The 17249-nt window shown below is 43.6% G+C and overlaps 1 protein-coding gene across 1 annotated transcript in view; it reads right to left on the reverse strand.

The window, feature by feature from the left end:
* Positions 1 to 17249, reverse strand: part of pard3ba (par-3 family cell polarity regulator beta a) — a gene marked incomplete at both ends in the record, with an annotated part of 221277 nt that overhangs the window by 127909 nt on the left and 76119 nt on the right. Inside the window, 4 exons of the mRNA XM_079264124.1 lie at positions 1492 to 1677; positions 12176 to 12304; positions 12944 to 13083; positions 15821 to 16278. Coding sequence (XP_079120250.1) covers positions 1492 to 1677; positions 12176 to 12304; positions 12944 to 13083; positions 15821 to 16278 — 913 coding nt within the window. The remainder of the gene's footprint in view (positions 1 to 1491; positions 1678 to 12175; positions 12305 to 12943; positions 13084 to 15820; positions 16279 to 17249) is intronic.

The raw sequence follows: 17249 nt of genomic DNA on the forward strand, positions 1-17249 counted from the left end.
CTGGCTACAGACAAAAATAAATAAATAAAAAAAAGACGAGTTTTGTAATTTTTTTTTGTTTTTATTCTACAAAAATCAGCAATATGTAAGAATTGTGAGAATCACAATTTAAAATCGAATCAGCACTCAAAAAATCGGAATCGACTCAAATCTGAACTGAAGCAAATCGGCACAACCCTAGCTATGGTATTAATGAAATGAAAAATACTTTATCAATCCCTGAAGGGAAATTTAATAAGATGGTGTTAAAAGTTATTAAGGCTTTTAATTTTTTTTTATTTTTATGAAAGTATTTTAAAAAAATTAAATAAAGGTATTGATGCTGTTCTAACAAAAAATAATATATATTAACCGTATCTGTTTATTATTCACAAGAGATGAGAGAGACTTCTCTTCTGGGACTTTAAAACACACAAATAAAAACACGTTTTTTGCACAAAACTGTGTCATCATCGTGGAAAGGGCCCAGGGGTTCAGGGGTTAAAAGATGACTTAAAGGTCCGGCACCCCGGAAGCACAATGTAAAGAAACTTTGTGACTTTAGAGAGTAACTCACCTCCTGTCAGCTCCTGGTATACAAGCCTGCTGAATGAATGTTCATCGCCTGTGACCGTCTAACATCTAAGCTAACAGCAGACTGATCATGTTAACGTGACACTTTCTAACTTCAAAGTTTGCATTTTGGACTCGTTTTTGAAGACATTTATTATGTGTCTGTCTTTGTCCTGTAGCTGAGAAACTTGCAACTTTGTTGCATCACAGCTGAGTTTCACCTTACACACCGAGTCACGTGCCACAAACTGGATATCAACAACGGCTGTTTTGAACATGCAACATGGCTGATTATTAAAGACAGAGGACATTATCAGAAGACAAGAAAAAGAGAAAGTGATAGAGGAGGAGATGACTGGACTGTTTTTTGCTGACTGTAGAGAGCTCAGAGCAGGAATCCCCATTCCGGGTCCTGCAGGTTTTCCAGTGTCCCCAATGTAGCACACCTGATTCAGATCAATGTGTGTTTAGCAGACATCTGCAGAGCTTGTCTGAGTCTGAGCCAGGTGTGTCCCAGCAGGAACACACCTGCAGGACACCAGGACTGAGGATCTCTGGCTCAGAGAACCGGTAGGATGCAAGATGACGGCTGAATTCGCTCCCTTTCGGGGGAGCCTCGCTGAGAGCTAAACTTCAGTCGTGCTTCTGACGGTTTGGATGATTGTTTCATTGTGTGACTGAGTTTAGTCCTGACACCATTTTCCTGGGGCGCCTTGGCTGTCCAAGATGGCTTTGACTGGTTTAGATCAATCTAAAGATCGTGGACAGATTTTTTTTTTCTTCCCATTTTAACTAAATGCATGCAGACTATTTATCAATACATATGTAGACAGATACAATGATTCAAGTACCAGACACTGAAAAGAAGTAAACTGTCTGGGTAAGTGTATGTTAAAGTTAACAAACATGGCTGCTGAAGGCGTCAGTATTGGACTCTACCTTGTAAGCAGCACCTCCGTGGATGATGGACTTGATGAAGATTCCCAGGTCTTCTCCGGTCTCTCTGGACTTGTTCCCCTTTAGGCTGACCCCGAGGCCGGCCGAGCCAGTTTCATTAAGCGGGATCTCATACATCAGCTGCTCCCTGCCGTCCTCGAAAGCACGGCTGCTTGTTTCCTCACCTGTCTGAGAAAGAGAAGATGGAGGCCGAAACGTTATGCCAAACAAGCTCCAAACCTGAAGAGAAAAAGCCATCTAATACATAAAACTAATTCCTACTTATCGTCTCTGCTGTGTATGATCGCTGGTGACGGACGCAGGAGCACCACATCGTACTGATAAAGTGTATGCCTGCGTTATAACGACTATACTCAACAGCAAAAGCCATGAAAAAGGAGATTAAATAGTTAGATGGAAGGTGGCTGCAGGGAGGGGAAAAAGAATGGAGGGACTAGAAAAGAAGAAGAAAGGAGTTTACTAGAAAGAGAAATGAAGGTGCGGTGAGAAAAGAGAAGAAAGCTACTGTAGAGAGGTTATTCCATTTGGAGATGAAAGGCGCAGACGGAGAGCGAGTCATTTCTAAAGGAAACATAATAACCTTTTCATACCTCCTCCTGGTGTGCGGCGGGGGAGGAAGGGGAGGAGGGAAAAGGAGCGGAGGAGGGGAGGACGGCGGCGCAGAGAAGCATTTAAAAGTAATAATCCATCCCTGAGGTATAACCACTTGTTCTCTCATTCATACGTCCCCCCCTCACTCTTTCATCCTATTCTCTCAATCTTCCTCTACATGTCTTCCTTCTCCACCTTTGTTTCAGCATCTTTTGCCCACCCCACCCATCCGCCGCTTCTCGACGGAAAGAAAACGACCACAGTGGCGCCGCTCTGAAACCGAGACGAAGGTAGAGGCAACAGGAGAAAAAGCTAAATATCCACCATTCAATATGGTGTCCAGGTGTCTCGCTTTGTCCGGGATAGTCCCACATTTCTACTACTTTCACCCGTCCCACAAAACGGGACGCTGTTCCGAATCGTTACGACCAGTCTTTACTTTTGTGAAGGAAAAAAAAACAAAAACAAAAACAACAAAACTGGCTTTTACTAATTGTGTGTGTCACATCACACCTGCTGATTTGAGTTACACTCATGTCAATCAAACTAGGAGGCGGGACTTAATGCACAGCTAGGATGCACCGGTGCACCCACTAACAAAAGTAAATAAATAAAAACATGGAGGACAGGGAGACGACCGTGTTACAACAAAGACTGGGAAAGCGTAAACCTGTTCGAGGAGACTGTGAGGGTATTTTGTGATGTTTATCAGTCATTTTTCCGTGTCACACGGCGGGGAATATGACGTGAAATGGCACAAAAAACGCGCTACTCAGAGGGAGGCTTTATAACAACAGATTTGTTATGTTTGGTTTGTAATTTTATTACCAAGGAGCAGAATAGAAAGTTTATTTCTTTTAAAACTTTGTCATGGCAGAGTGAAATCGCCCTTTTGTCCCACATTTGGTGAGAGAAGATCTGGTCACCCTACCATTAAAGGATGGAGAGGTACACAGAGGCGCCTTAACTCCCCCTCAGAGGAAACAGGAGCTGAGGAGAGGTCGTGTAGATTCATATCTTATAGAGCCAGAAAGTCTCCAGATGGAGGTCAGGACATATCAGAGGCAGCAGCCACTCTCACCCCACCTTCACTCGTGACAAAAGGAATATGCATATACATTAAAAAGCAGCCGTAGACCCGGTCACAGCTTTCAAGATGTAAAAACCTGCAGCAGGATTATGGGAGCCTTACATCAGACACCCAATCAGGAATTCATGCCCCTCTCTTGCCGTGGCACAACGCTGAAGGGTGCAAGAGTCAAACATGACCTCCAGCATCATTTTCTGCAACTCAGGGCACCAAGAGCTCCTTCTTGATATGATCCTCTTCCCTCCTCAAACAAGCCTGCCTCCCCGCCTGCCAGCGCCTCTCTTCATTGCTTAGTCTTAATTAAAACAACAGGCTGTTGAAGCCTTCAGGCCGGGGGGGATCCTCAGCTGCAAAGTGTGAGTCAGAGCTCTCAAGTCACTAAAGGTAATGGAGTGAAAGAGGATCCTGAGGGGCTGTGACACACTGATCCAATCCACTGCTTGGATAAAAAACAAATAGCAGGTGGGTGTTCATTAAATACGCACTGATATCATTTTCCACTAAAGTTACTTAAGCTTGGTCAGTTTAGGAGGTTAAAAAATGACTTAATTAGGAACATTTTCATTGCTAGAGTTTGTGTTGATCATCCATCCATCCATCCATCCATCCTCTCTCTGCTTGTCCAAGATTAAGTCAAGAAGAAGCAGGACGCTTATTCCAGCATGTCTGGGAGGAATCCTGAGGTGTTCCCAAGTCAGCTAAAAGATGAAGTCTCTCCAGTATGTTCTGGATCTTTCCTGGGGTCTTCTTCCAGTGGTGCATGCCCACAGCCCCCCATCACGGGGGAATCCTGACAAGATGCTGGAGCAACTTCATCAATGGGGATCCTCTTGACTCGTTTCAGCTGCTTGTGCTTTAGGTTGCTACCAAGCGGCAACCTCTGGCGGTTAAAAGTGAAGCCGATGCAGAAGTGCATAAAACTGCAGTTCCCCCTTCATCCACTAGGGGCTGCAAAACAGGGCGAATCCCCATAGACTCCCATGTTAAAAAGGCCAACTTCACAGCAGAAATAAATATGTTTACAGTCTGGTTTAAAAATCCATTTTCGGTTTATAGGTCAGGTTTACCTTCATGACAACTGTGGGGAGAATGAATTTTTTTCTAACTCAACCGTTTAAAAGTAATCTAATCTCGACGTTCAGCATATTTAGGGACGTGTCCTTTTGATTGACAGGTACTCAATCTCCCGCTTCAAGTCAGAAGAACGTAGAACACGTTTTTGGCCGGTTAACGACGTGACTTAGCTTTAACCCGCTTACCTCCATGAGCTAGTTAGCTCCGGTTATCTCCGGGTTAATTTGGTTAGCTCTTAGCTACAGGCAGCTCGGAATCAAATCGATGCCAATCATTCACCATGACGCTCACAGCTCCCCTCTCAGCTCCACCTCTTTGCCCATATTTGTATTTTCCGGGTGAGACAACACGCATGTCGCTGTAAGATGGCGATGGTAGGAACCGCCCACCGAGCTTCAAGTCAGCTCTTCAGAAACCTCTTGGTGACGTCACGGAGGCTCCATCCATCTCTATATACAGTCTACGGTTGCTACCCACAGCTCACAGGTGAGGCTAGGAATGTAGATCAATGTTACTGCTGTGGAAATTAAAACCATTTCCAGCCCACTTGTTTAGACCCCACCTTACGGGGGGGGGGGGGGGGGGGGGGGGGGGTTCCCAAATGCTTTATGACTTGACAATGAAGAAAAACTTGAGAACTGATGGAAGTTATTCCACTTATTTTGTCCTCCGGCCACAGGAACATGTGACTTGCTTCAACAGAGTTTAGTGTCACATGCTAGCAGCTGAATATCAACATATCGGCCATTTGGAACACTTTGTGGCTGGTTCATTAAAGAAACACAAGAGGACATTACTGGAGGAAGAGACAAAAAGAAAGAGAGAAGGGTCAAAGCACAGATAAGACAAGAGTTAATTTTGGACTGGCTTGTGGGAGAGATCTCGGATGCAAGAGAAATGCTGAGTCAGCATTCATTATGTGTCAAAGTATGAAAATCTGCCAAAAATCTGAGGCTTTAAAGGGGAGTCTTCAAGCCTAAGAACTGATGAAAGTAGTATATTTACACTGACCTGGGGCAAGGCTTTGGTTTTCACAGGGCAGCAAGCAAGATAAATAAGATCTGGAAGTTAAAATCCAACAGGTTTAAACAGTCAACTAATATGTTGACCTTTCCTGCTTCACAGATTATGATGCATTCATGAACGCAAAGAAATAAAACTATGTGCTTATGTCTGAAAGACTGAACAAAAAAGTGATGTTTTTCCCTGCTGCAGAGGTGCAAACATATTTCCAGAGAGAAACTGAAGGAATGAGGTTAAACATAGTTGATAGTAGAGGGACTTTGTGTGAAATATCTAAAAAAAAACTGTTTTCTTGACTAACGCAGATGCAAATCCAGATGTAAAAACCTGATATTGGCCTTACTGATAGCTATCTTCCAGGTGGAGTTCATACTCATTCCTGTGATAGAAAGATAAATGAAATCAGGTAAGATGCGTCCTTCAAAAGTCACACAATCTATTTCTTACTTTGGTTTTTCACTCGGAGCTTATTTTCCTTATCGACAGGGAATTTTCAAGGTGCTGCTACGGAAAACTGGAGGCATTAAAGAAGACAATCTGCTTCCTCCTACTTGAAAGACACTTGAGAAGACTCATGTGGCAACCTGGGAGGGTTTAAATACTTCTGTGATCTATCTGGAAGAGCGCAGAGGGTGAAACGGGGGCCGAATCGGAGAGGATTGAGCTCTGACGGCTTTGGGAAAAAAAAAACTAAGTTGATCAAATAAGCCCCACAAACTGAACGGGGGTTATTTATTGTCTCTTAATGCTGATTTGCATCTATTTACGCAACAAAGTGAATCTCAGCGGCGGTCCAAACAGACACACATGATCACATTCAGCAATATCCCGACTAATGCCCTTTCCTTGGGGGCAAATTGCCTCCTTAGGGTCGGTGGGACCCTTTACGTCCCCACCCTTCCTCCCACCACTGTTAGCCCTCAGCGATGGCTCTTTAACAAGCTTTCAGCCAGGAGACAGACCACCCTCTTCAACACCCAAATGAGGAGAGGAAAAGAAGCTTTTTTTTGTTACCTCTGGGTGGGTGGCGAAGACGGGAGTTGACACACAGCGATTACACACAGAGGCTTTTGTCGTTGAGGATTTTTAAATGGAGGGAGTTTCAAAGCAGAGGGGGGGGGGGATTAGCGGTGAGAGCGACATTCAATTAAGATGAGATCTCGGTGTGCTTTATGGCGACGATGGAACTGCCAATTAATCGCCTTAATGTCTGCCTCTCCGCAGCTTTACACCTTTACCTCACGATGAGGAGAAAAGACAATCAAATGATTGATTGATTGATAATTCTCGTGCGTGCTAGAGGGGAAAGAGAAGATAGTGGAAAAAGGCGGAGAGGATGGATGGATGCAAGAGACAACAGCAAAACAGGGAAGTTTTTTTTCTGCTTGTCAACCCGCTCTTTCCTGTGCGCTGGCCTAGGCTTGCTGGCGACGGCGGGTCAGCCATGTGCAGAATGACCCCTCCATCCTGTCCCTGGCAAACTAAAAACACTTTCACTGGTGAAAACACATATACCGTGCTCTCAGCGAACCCCACAAATCACTCGGTAACCTTCTAATCTCCGCTCTGTGAAATAACGAGCGGACGGAAAAGAGGCAGAAATGCTGACAGGAACCAAACTGGGATTCCAAGTTTGCAGTTTTTAATTAGTTCGGGAGTGTGAGCGAGTACGAGACGTACTAATGCTTTTTCTAATGCTCAAAATGACGCTCATTCACCAGCTTTGTTGTTATTCTTTTGACTGAAGGAGACCGGTGTGCTCTCATAGAACCACACGCTGCTCATGAAGCATCAATACCTCCATTGAGACTAATCAATCAGCAGTTCGGCTTGTTCCTTTAAAAGTCTGCTTTACATGTAGGAGGGGGGTAAAAATGACTGTCAGAGCTGAAGTGAGAATATGAATCTTGTAGGTTGGCAGCAGAAAGGCACAGTGAGAATAAAACCGGCCTTTTAGTGAGATGACTGAGAGTTAAACCTGCTGCGCCAGCATTTGTGATGCTCAAGTGTCGCTCGGCAAATCGCTAACCCTGATCAGCGTTGGGGCCCTCCTGCTTTTAAAACTGAGCTGGCTTCTGACATCCCTGCAAGGTCTCCGTCTAGCTTTAGAGCTCTTTAGATGGAAATGTCAGTCTGGAATATTCAAACGAGAGACTTCACAGATTGCCATGAAATGTTGTGCAAGGCTCCTTAGAGGATTAATGTGCCCGTCTTTGGTCATCCCTGATGCAACAGCTTTTGTTTTGAGTGAAATATCTTGGCAGCTTTTGAATAAAGCAGCGACTAAATCTAGCAAGGACATTTAAGCCCTTTTACTAGATAAACCGATGGTGCGTGCGTTACATTAAGATCGATTTAGCTTCTGTTTGAGTGGCTGAGCAGTGGAAGAATTACTGCAATGCTGAGATGCAAAGAGGGAGTAAATTTATCTGTCCAGACACTCTGACCTACATGTAAAGCAATACATGTACTAGACCAGCAATAGAAACAACAAAATTTCAAGTTTTTGTTAGAAGAACAGGATTTCTCAGTTCATTCCCATGAAAAAACATGAGCGTGGTGAGTGAGGCATGCTACTTGTGATAATGAAGCAAGTTTAAAGCCCCACCACTGAGAATTGACACATTTTCTGAATTCGCTACACTAGACAAGGCTAATTCGGCATCTGTCTTGCATCCTTTATCTTCTCCGAGCTCTCATCTTACACCAAAAGTCAGTCTGATGTCTCATCTTTATTATCTCAATATTTATAAAACTAATAATTAGAATAAGCAGCCAGTGTTGGAGTCAGTTTTAGCAGTTAAAGATTACATCCAGCAGCCGAATCTTGGAGTCACAGACAGATTAAGACATTTATGGAGTAATAATATTGTAGTTAAGGGAACAGAGCTGGTGTGTTTGGTGTAACCAAGACTAACAACTGAATTAAATCCGTCTTCACTACGACTTGTTCTTGAATGAATAAATGAATAAAACTAATAAAAAAAATAGTTTAATTTTCCTCAAAGAATTTAAAACTTTCTGCTATTCATTTTAAAGTAACAAAATGCTTTTTATTTTCCTAAATGTTATTTAAAAATCTGAAAAACTTTAGTTTTATTGTGTTATTTAAATGCACAGAAAAGCAGAAAAACAACACAAATGCTGATTTTATCAGACCTGTCAACACCAAGATGTTCGTACGAATACTTTTGTTGAATGCCACGTTTGTAAAATGTTTCAAAGTAGGATTTAAAGAACAAATTTGCTTTGAAGAACGGTTGGTGAAAAGGCCCAATATGTGGAATATTTTAATGTTTTTAGGAAAAGCTTGTGTAGTTTCATGTTTTTCCAATGTTTCAGCATTGAAAAGGATGACAAATATGATTGAGGCAAAGTTTGAATAACGGCATTTAGATGGTGCTACTTTTAAGAAAATACATTAAATGTTAAAAATGTTTTTTTTTAATTGAAAAGATACATTTTAAAACAGCCTGTTTGTTCATCAACAGGGACTTTGACTAATTACTATGCAGTGTGTTGTAATATTTTACCAAACTGAGGCTGTTTTCATATAATCAGGACCTCAGGGGGACAAAACAACTGCATAGGTGATGATGACTGACTGAGGAAAAGTAAAATGTCAAGGCAAGCTAACCAGAGGCAGACTGGAAATGTGCCCACTGGTTCAGCCTTTAATAACATGATGCCTGAAATTATAAATAAAGGGTAATAAAAGAAAGAATGCTAATTAAAACTACCAGTGCAGGGTGTCCTCAGGTGATATTTATGTGGGTAAAATCACTCAACAGGTGGCTCAACATAATAAAAAAAATAAATAAAAAAAAAAAAAAAAAGGCAGGCAAAGACAAAAAGAATGAGACTTGTTTAATATTCTAATAGTTTGATAATTCATTTAAGGAATTAAAGAAATGACCATCCTGGAAAACTTAATGTAGCCACCTCCTCTCGTGTCACACCAATCTGCCTTGTTTTGGTTGTCTCTGCATGTTGTTCGATGGCTAAACACACAACGCTGGTGTACCACGGCTCAGAAGACAAAGACAAAATACTAGTAAGTATCCTTACTGGGAGAACAACCCAATCAGAGCTGACAAGGTAGGAATATTTAGCCTTTTAGCTGTGCATAGAACAACAAGTCAACATAAAAAATGTTTGACTTCACTCACAGACTCTGATAGAAACAACAAATGCACGGCATGCTCCTCATGACGTTAAAATTATACCCTGATTGATGCCATTAGATTGTATTTGTAGATCAATTATCTGCAGCCGACAGAGAAATTAGTCAATGAAAACGTCTTGCGATCTCACCATTAACTTCGGCAGCTTTTAAATTTCAACCTGCAGTAATGAACTGATTTGCATCGTGTGATTACTTACACAGATACTTACACTTCTGAGACGTGAATGCTTACGAGCCTCTGGGTCGTTAATAAACACTCGTGTCGCACAAGGTCCACGCAGGCGTGGAGAGGAACGAAGAGATAAACGAACACATGATGGAAGAGACGGAGGACCACGTTGATATGACAGGATGGTAATTACATGTTCTGTGCTTCTATAGGGTGTAGTGCAACATCTGCAGCGCCGGGAGCTGGAGGAAGCAACTCACATATGCAGAGGTTTGGTTTTAGGGTGCATTCACATCAGGATAGTCAGCTAGACTCGGTCCGACTAGGCTCAGTTGTAGGGGGTTGTATCCATTCAGACCGAGACTGCATTCATGCTGCACTTTGGTCAAACATGTCAAACCTTTACGATAACTTATCCCCATTCCCACCAAAGGTGGCGCTGCGCTAGTATTTAGCAAAAGAATACTTTGCAAAATGTTGTAAGTTAAACATGGAGACGAAACTATCATGGTTTTGGGCTTTTTATGTTGTCTCATGCAAAGTATACTAAAGAAATACCAAGCGGCAACCTCCGGCGGTTAAAAGTGAAGCCTATGCGGAGGTGCATAAAACTGCAGTTCCCCCTTCATCCACTAGGGGCTCCAAAACAGAGCGAATCCCCATAGACTTCTATGTTAAAAAGAGCAACTTCACAGCAGAAATAAACATGTTTACAGCCTGGTTCAAAAATCCATTTTCGGTTTAATAGGTCAGGTTTACCTTCATGACAACTGTGGTGGGGGGGGGGGGGGAAGTGATTTTTTTTCTAACTCGCCCGTTTAAAAGTAACTTAATCTCAAAGTTTGGCATATTTAGAGGCGTTTCCTTTTGATTGACAGGTACCCGATCTCCCGCTTCAAGTCAGAAGAACGTAGAACAACCGCGGTTTTTAGCCGGTTAACAACTTGACTTAGCTTTAGCCTGTTTACCTCTGTTAGCTGGTTAGCTCCTGTTATCTCACGGTTAGCTCGGTTAGCTTTTAGGTACAGAAAGCTCGGAGTTCGCTCGATGTCAATCATCCACCATGACGCTCACCACCCCCCTCTTAGCTCCACCTCTTTGCCCATATTTGTATTTTCCAGGCGAGACGACACACATGATGCTGCCAACAAGGCGATGGTAGGAACCGCCCACCGAGCTTCAATTCAGCTCTTCAGAAACCTATGGGTGACATCACAGAGGCTCCGTCCATCTGTTTATATACAGTCTATGGTATTTACCCACAATGCAATGCGATATCGATTTTTTTTTTTTTTTTGTAGTCCCCTTACCTATATTTGGTCCACTTCAAACGGGCCTAGACCTGCATTTGTAGGTTGACTGAGCACATTTCAATTCAACAACAGGACCCGCTGGAGTACCTGTGTAATGCTTGTGTGTGTGTGTGTGTGTGTGTGTGTGTGTGTGTGTGTGTGTGTGTGTGTGTGTGTGTGTGTGTGTGTGTGTGTGTGTGTGTGCGCGCTCAGGGGCCATGAAAACATCTTTGAGGTGGAGGACTGTACAGATGATAAGGGCCAGATCTCACAGGGACATCAGAAACTTCAACAGCCTAAACAGAGACAGGAGCAAAAGCTCTCTTTCAATATCTCCTTCAACTACCACCTCCCCCCAGAGTGTGTGGGCTCCACCACCTCACCCCACCCCAAAAAAAGTCTTTAAGTCTCTTATGCACAAATACAAGCAAGTGTTAGATGGAGGCAGTAGAGGCTCTTCAAAGTGCACTTGTTATGCCAAGACTGCTGGGCCATTAATGAGGGCAAACTATTTTTGGAAGCAGTAACTTAGCTGTTTAAAGAAGTGTGTTCAAGTATCTATCAAGGACTACGACTTAAGAGTGTCTGTGTGTGTGTGTGTGTGTGTGTATCCACTCAAGGTGTGAATATGCATCAGTCACTACACGTTTCTCTCTCCGCACTTTGAAGTAATCGGAGTAACCACAGAGGACCAGGGAGGACGAGAACAGAAGCACACCGGCGAAAACATCGGATATTTTTCAAGGGGCCACCTGGCGGTGTGTTTGCTGGCTTGAAAGTGTGTGTTTATTGATTAAATGTCCCCCCCATGAGAGAGTGTGTGGGCTTCACAGCCCCTGACAATGACTCCTGACCCCGTCGGTGTCTTGCAGGTAAGCCGTCGCTTAACTCGCGCGTTTCCTGCGAGGCTCGCCGCGCCTCGTGTGTGTGTGACTTCCTCTGGCGCTGCTGTGTCAACAAACCAGAGAGGGACAGGATGGCTGAAGCGTGCCCCGAGTGTGTTTGTGTGTGTCCTTTGTGTGGGGCAGAAGGGCACTGACATAAAGGGGTTCGCTCCTTTGGGAGAAGAAGAAAAAACGGTACAATGTGGAGGAAATGTTGGTGGGGGGGGAGGTGTTAAAAAAAAAAGAGAGCTAGAGATGAAAAATGATGAAAAAACGAGTCAAGGGACATCGTGTGAGGGTAGAGCAGACTGTGTGAGGACATGCGTGCTGTGTTGTTGTGCGTTCACACTGTCTTACCAGCTCCCGCGGCAGGAAGATGTCCTCCTGCCGCGCTACCACCACATGCACGCTCTCGCCCTGCTTGGTGCTGCGCAGCATGGCCACGAGTTCCTCCTGGCTGCGGCCTGTCATGTCTACTCCGTTCACCTACACACACACACAAAGAAAATACAAGACACACACAGGAGTAGATTAAAGCAGAGTGTATTATCCACTGGCAGAGCTTTGTACTAACATAGTGGAGGATCAGACGCAGCTACGTCTGCTTGAGCATCAGAACTTTCTATCCTTAAACGTATCGATGGTTTTCCTTGAGAAAAATCTCCAGCAGAGTGTGGCTCCTCTTAATAATTTGTGCCTTTGTTGCCGTAATGGTCTCAGGATGTGAGAAGCAAACAGTGTGGCTGCAGGGAAGCCACCACAATTATCTGCATGATGAGGAAACATATGAAACAGGAGCCAAAAAAACACTTGGGATCCCATTTTTCATTTTTCCCCTCCCTGCATGGGTCTAAAATCAGACTATTTTTTGTTTTCAACTAATTCTGCAACATTTAAAAATGAGAAATAACATGTTTATCGTGATATAAACATGTAAAACATCCAATCAGTTCAGAGGTGAAGTGGTTTCATGACGGAAAAAAAAAAAAAGAAAAGGTTTGACCGTGTTCGGCCAGTAGGGGGCTCGCCGAGCTCTAAATCCTACAAGTAATGATTGTGATGTGCTTTGTTTTGGCTCCATCTGTTATTGTTGGTTGAATATCACAAGAATGAGGTGGGTTTTACCTCCAGGATGCGGTCTCCAGGCTGCAGGCGGCCATCATCCACTGCAGCACCGCGTGGCAGGATATTCTTCACCAAAATTGGCCCTGGTCCGTGGATAGAGGAGTCCCTGGTTACCACGGTAAAGCCCAGACCTTCTGCACCTGGAGGAAGACAGCGAGGCCGCATCACAGTGTGCATTAGGGAGATTCATGCCCCCAGAAAATGAGACTTCATTATGAATTTTATGACTTTTTAATTCAATTTTAATTGAATTTTTTCCTCTCATTTCCATTTTCTGTCAATTTCCGTCTAGAGTTTCCACCTCGCTCTTCCTCTGGAGTCCTGCTGAGTCCAGTCGGTGGTTTTAGCATAGTCCTCTACATTAACTACTATTTAAGAGCCTGTTTTCCTCTGGGGGTTCGTTGCCTGGCTCAGCCTCTGAGCCTTCGGGAGAAAGCTTGTGTCCTAGCCGGATTAGACAGACTCTGCCTTTAATTTCACGTGTGAGCAGGCTGAACGGTGGCTGATGAAGGGAAGTAGAGGGAGAAGATGGAAAAGAGAGGAAGAGAAGAACCTAAAAGACATTTTTTTCCCTCCTTTCTGGCATCCGTCCCTGGGGAGGCGATGTGATTTCCACAAAGATTTTCTTAGTGCTTGCTAGCCTACGTTGACTCGCTGTCTGCATTCATTTACAATGCGTGTGTGTGCTTTCTGAGGCCCCACACATGTGCATGAAACACCAACCCCCCAGAGCCCCCACCCTCTCCCTTTTTCACGGCCTCACAAGCCCCAAGCCATGAGTGAAATGTGCCACGCTCTGTGTGAGACTGTGTGTGGGTGTGTGCGCGGGGAGAGCAAAGCCGGCGTAGCATACTAAAGGCGGTGAACGATGCTATCTGGTCTCCAAGCTAAGCCTCTGCCTGCCCTACATTAGCGCACCTAAACCTCCCCACCTGTCAATCTCAGAGAGAAAGAGCCTGTTGCCGAGGGAGAGGGTGTTAGAAACCCAATAATATCCTCTCCTCTGATCTTGCATCGAGTGAAAGGGATAGGAGACAGGAGAGAGGAGAAAAAAAATCAAACAAAAGAAAGATGGAGGAAAAAGGAGAAGAAATGAAAAGAAGCAAACAATGACAGTAGTAAAAAGGGCTTTCAGCTGAAGCTGGCGAGTGTGGAGCCCAATTTCTCCTATCCATTCATCAGGGTGTCTCGCTGTGCTCGTATACCTGTCGCTAGCGAGTGTGTGTGGGTGTGTGCATGTCGCCCAATCACATTTATGCTTTCAGTGTCCACACGACGTTACAGGTTACAAGAACAGAGTTCATTCACAATCATAAGAACCTATTCCCCTGCGATCAACACATCAACAACACTCCAGCACTGAAGGATGAGAGATAAGAAGGCTGCAATGCCACGCTGATTTAAAAAACGCACGCACGCACGCACACACACACACACACACACACACACACACACACACACACACACACACACACACACACACACACACACACACACACACACACACACACACACACACACACACAGGGTTTCTAGATGGCCTGGAAATCTGAGAAATGAACAAATGGTCAGAATGAAAAGTTCTTTTGTTTTCTGAATGAAATGATCTGGATCAGGCTTTGAGTTGAAATGAAAAAAGTTTTGAGGAGCTGCTGCTTAGTTGTAAATGACTACGATTACAAACTAGCAGGACATCCGTCAAAGGAGACTCGAATTCCAAAAAAATAGCAGCATAGCCTTAAAAAAAAATAAAGCCAATCGAGAAATTCCGAAAAGACAACCAATAGAAAAGAAATGACTATTGGTTACCTCAGTAAGCGTCCCATAAAATGTGAAAAAAAAATAAACAGTGAAGCAAGAGGTTTAGAGCTGGACCGGCCAGCAGTCAGTCAGATCCAGTTTTTTGTCGCATTGCTTCATCTAAATCAAAGTCAAGTTTTATCTCCAAACCAAATATAATCCATGCCTTTAATACTTCCTGCCGTGATTACTGCTACTCACAATTAGCAGGAAATCATCAAGCTAGCATTGGAAGAGTTTAAATCATTAAAAATGCAGCTACCTGTTGGAAATATAGAATAAAAAAGTAATTTTACTTTGCTTGCATGTTACTGAGATATTATTGTAGTGCAAAAAATATCCACCAGGGGGCAGAAGACATAAACCAGGTTATATCCAAAGAGGTTTTGAGTAAAGTTTTTAGCATAAGGTGATGCAATAGGTCTCAGAAACAACATGTATTTCATATGATGTTGGGCATTAAAAGGGTACAAAGAAGTAAGAGTACATCAATCCAGTCCTAGTGCCACTTCCCTGGCATCCCGTTGATTTGTATGTCAGTTTTAACAATCATTTGTTTTCTATTCTTTTAACACCAATGCTCTGTATTTGTCTGATAAGCGGCGCTAATGCGCTGCTTCTTGTTCCCTCACATCAGCTGACCGGATACTTTTAGTGGTTCACTTTTGACCAGTGTGTATTTTTCCAGCACTTTGCTCAGTATTTATGTTTTAAAACTGTTGTGTTTTTTTAAGCTAACAATAATCCTGAACTAAAGCAATGCTTGAAATAAAAAAAACTGTATGTAGCATCCATGTAAAATATGTGATAATATGAAATAAATGTCGGGAGAAACAAGCTGACAGCAGCGTGGACACGGCACACAAAGCACACCTGAGCTTTTACTTAACAGGAAATTTGCTTCGTCATCACAAGATCCAATGTGAAAAGTCTTGACCCCGTCATAAAAAGCCCTGCAGGCGTCTTACTTTGCGTCTTGTGGACAACTGATACTCATGTGTGCTATTTTTTTTTTTATTTCTAATACTTAATCATAAGTGGACAAGATATTTAATGAGAAAATGATGGAACTTTTACCTTTTTTCAGCTCAATTTTAAGCTTCTTTGCGCCTTTCCTGCTTGTAAGGTTCGACAGGCCAGGCAAAGCAGGACCCTTACTGGCCAACGGGTTCTGGTTGTGGTTTCTAGGACTGGGGGAGGAGCTCACTGCCTTTGCTGGAGGTGTTGGAGAACCTCTCTCCAAGGAGGCTGGCCCAGACTGGTTCTGCAGAGCTGGCTCGGGTGTCTTGGAACGTACGTCTGGCCGCCTGGCTTCTGCTTTGGCGTTCTGTTTCAAATCTGGTTTTGGTTCTGGTGGTGGGTTGGCTTGAGCCCGGGTTACCATCGGACTCCGTCCTTTTGCAGGGGACTCTTTTCCATCGCCGGTAAAAAGCTGACCAATCAGGCTCTTCTCGTAGTGCGGCTTGTTGCCCGCGGGGAGGACTTCCAGACGCACAATGGAGGACGACATGGCCTGGCGGAACACATCCTGAGACCTACAGCCAATCAGACAAAAGCAAAACTGATCAGAATAGAAATATCTACACTTCTGCCAACGCATCTGGAAGAGGATATGATGAAACTAGGACCGCGATCCAGCGGCTAGTCCGCTTTGTGTAACCGTCGAAGAAAAAAAAGCTGAAGACAGATGGAGAACACAGATTCGGAAAGCAAACAATGAGGAAGGTGAATAAGGCTTGTGAGCTGCTAATGGAGCTGTACTTTAGTTTGGATCGAGAACACAGCGTTTCCTCCAGCTGGTTTGGGACACTGTGGTCCCTATCAGATGGAGAGACCTTGCAGCAGGCTCCTATTGCAGCTTTAATTGACTACAATCAGCAAAACAGGCGTCGCGGTGGGATATCTCCTAGTTAAACAGAACTATTCAGCTCCAGCACAGGAAAGAATATGGAGGACACAGAAAGCACGGGGACAGGAATCAGTATTGTTCATTCAGGACGAAATTAGGAGAAAAAGATGTGGTGAAATAGGACCTCTGATAGGAGACAAACAGGTCAGGATATGATCTATAGTCACCAATAACAAGAGCTTTGATGCAACACCATCTTTATAGCAAAAAAACAAACACCTTTAACACTCAAAATGATGCCATTTCTTCTGGCTAAGCCCCCCAAAAAAACCCTCTTAGACCTTAAAGTTGGAGCTTTATAATCACTATATAATCAACAATACATTCAAACAGATTTTGTAAACTTAATACATGACATTGTTTTAAGGCCTGGAGAAAACAGTCTGAACACATGAAGCATGTGGGAAAGCATCTTTGTGTGCAGTTGGCTTCACTCAGATTGCACAGCAGGCTGTGTGAGATTTACATTTGCGTTTGAGTTTTTGTTTGCTCATTAAACTCCAGACTTAAAGTGATCGACATACTGGAACTCACCATGCAGTCTGGAACAAGGACATGCTAAATATCTTTAATCACTCTGGTTTCCTGCCAGATCTT

This window comes from Telmatherina bonti (genome assembly GCF_933228915.1).
Source record: "Telmatherina bonti genome assembly, chromosome: 24".
NCBI classification, from domain to species: domain Eukaryota; kingdom Metazoa; phylum Chordata; class Actinopteri; order Atheriniformes; family Telmatherinidae; genus Telmatherina; species Telmatherina bonti.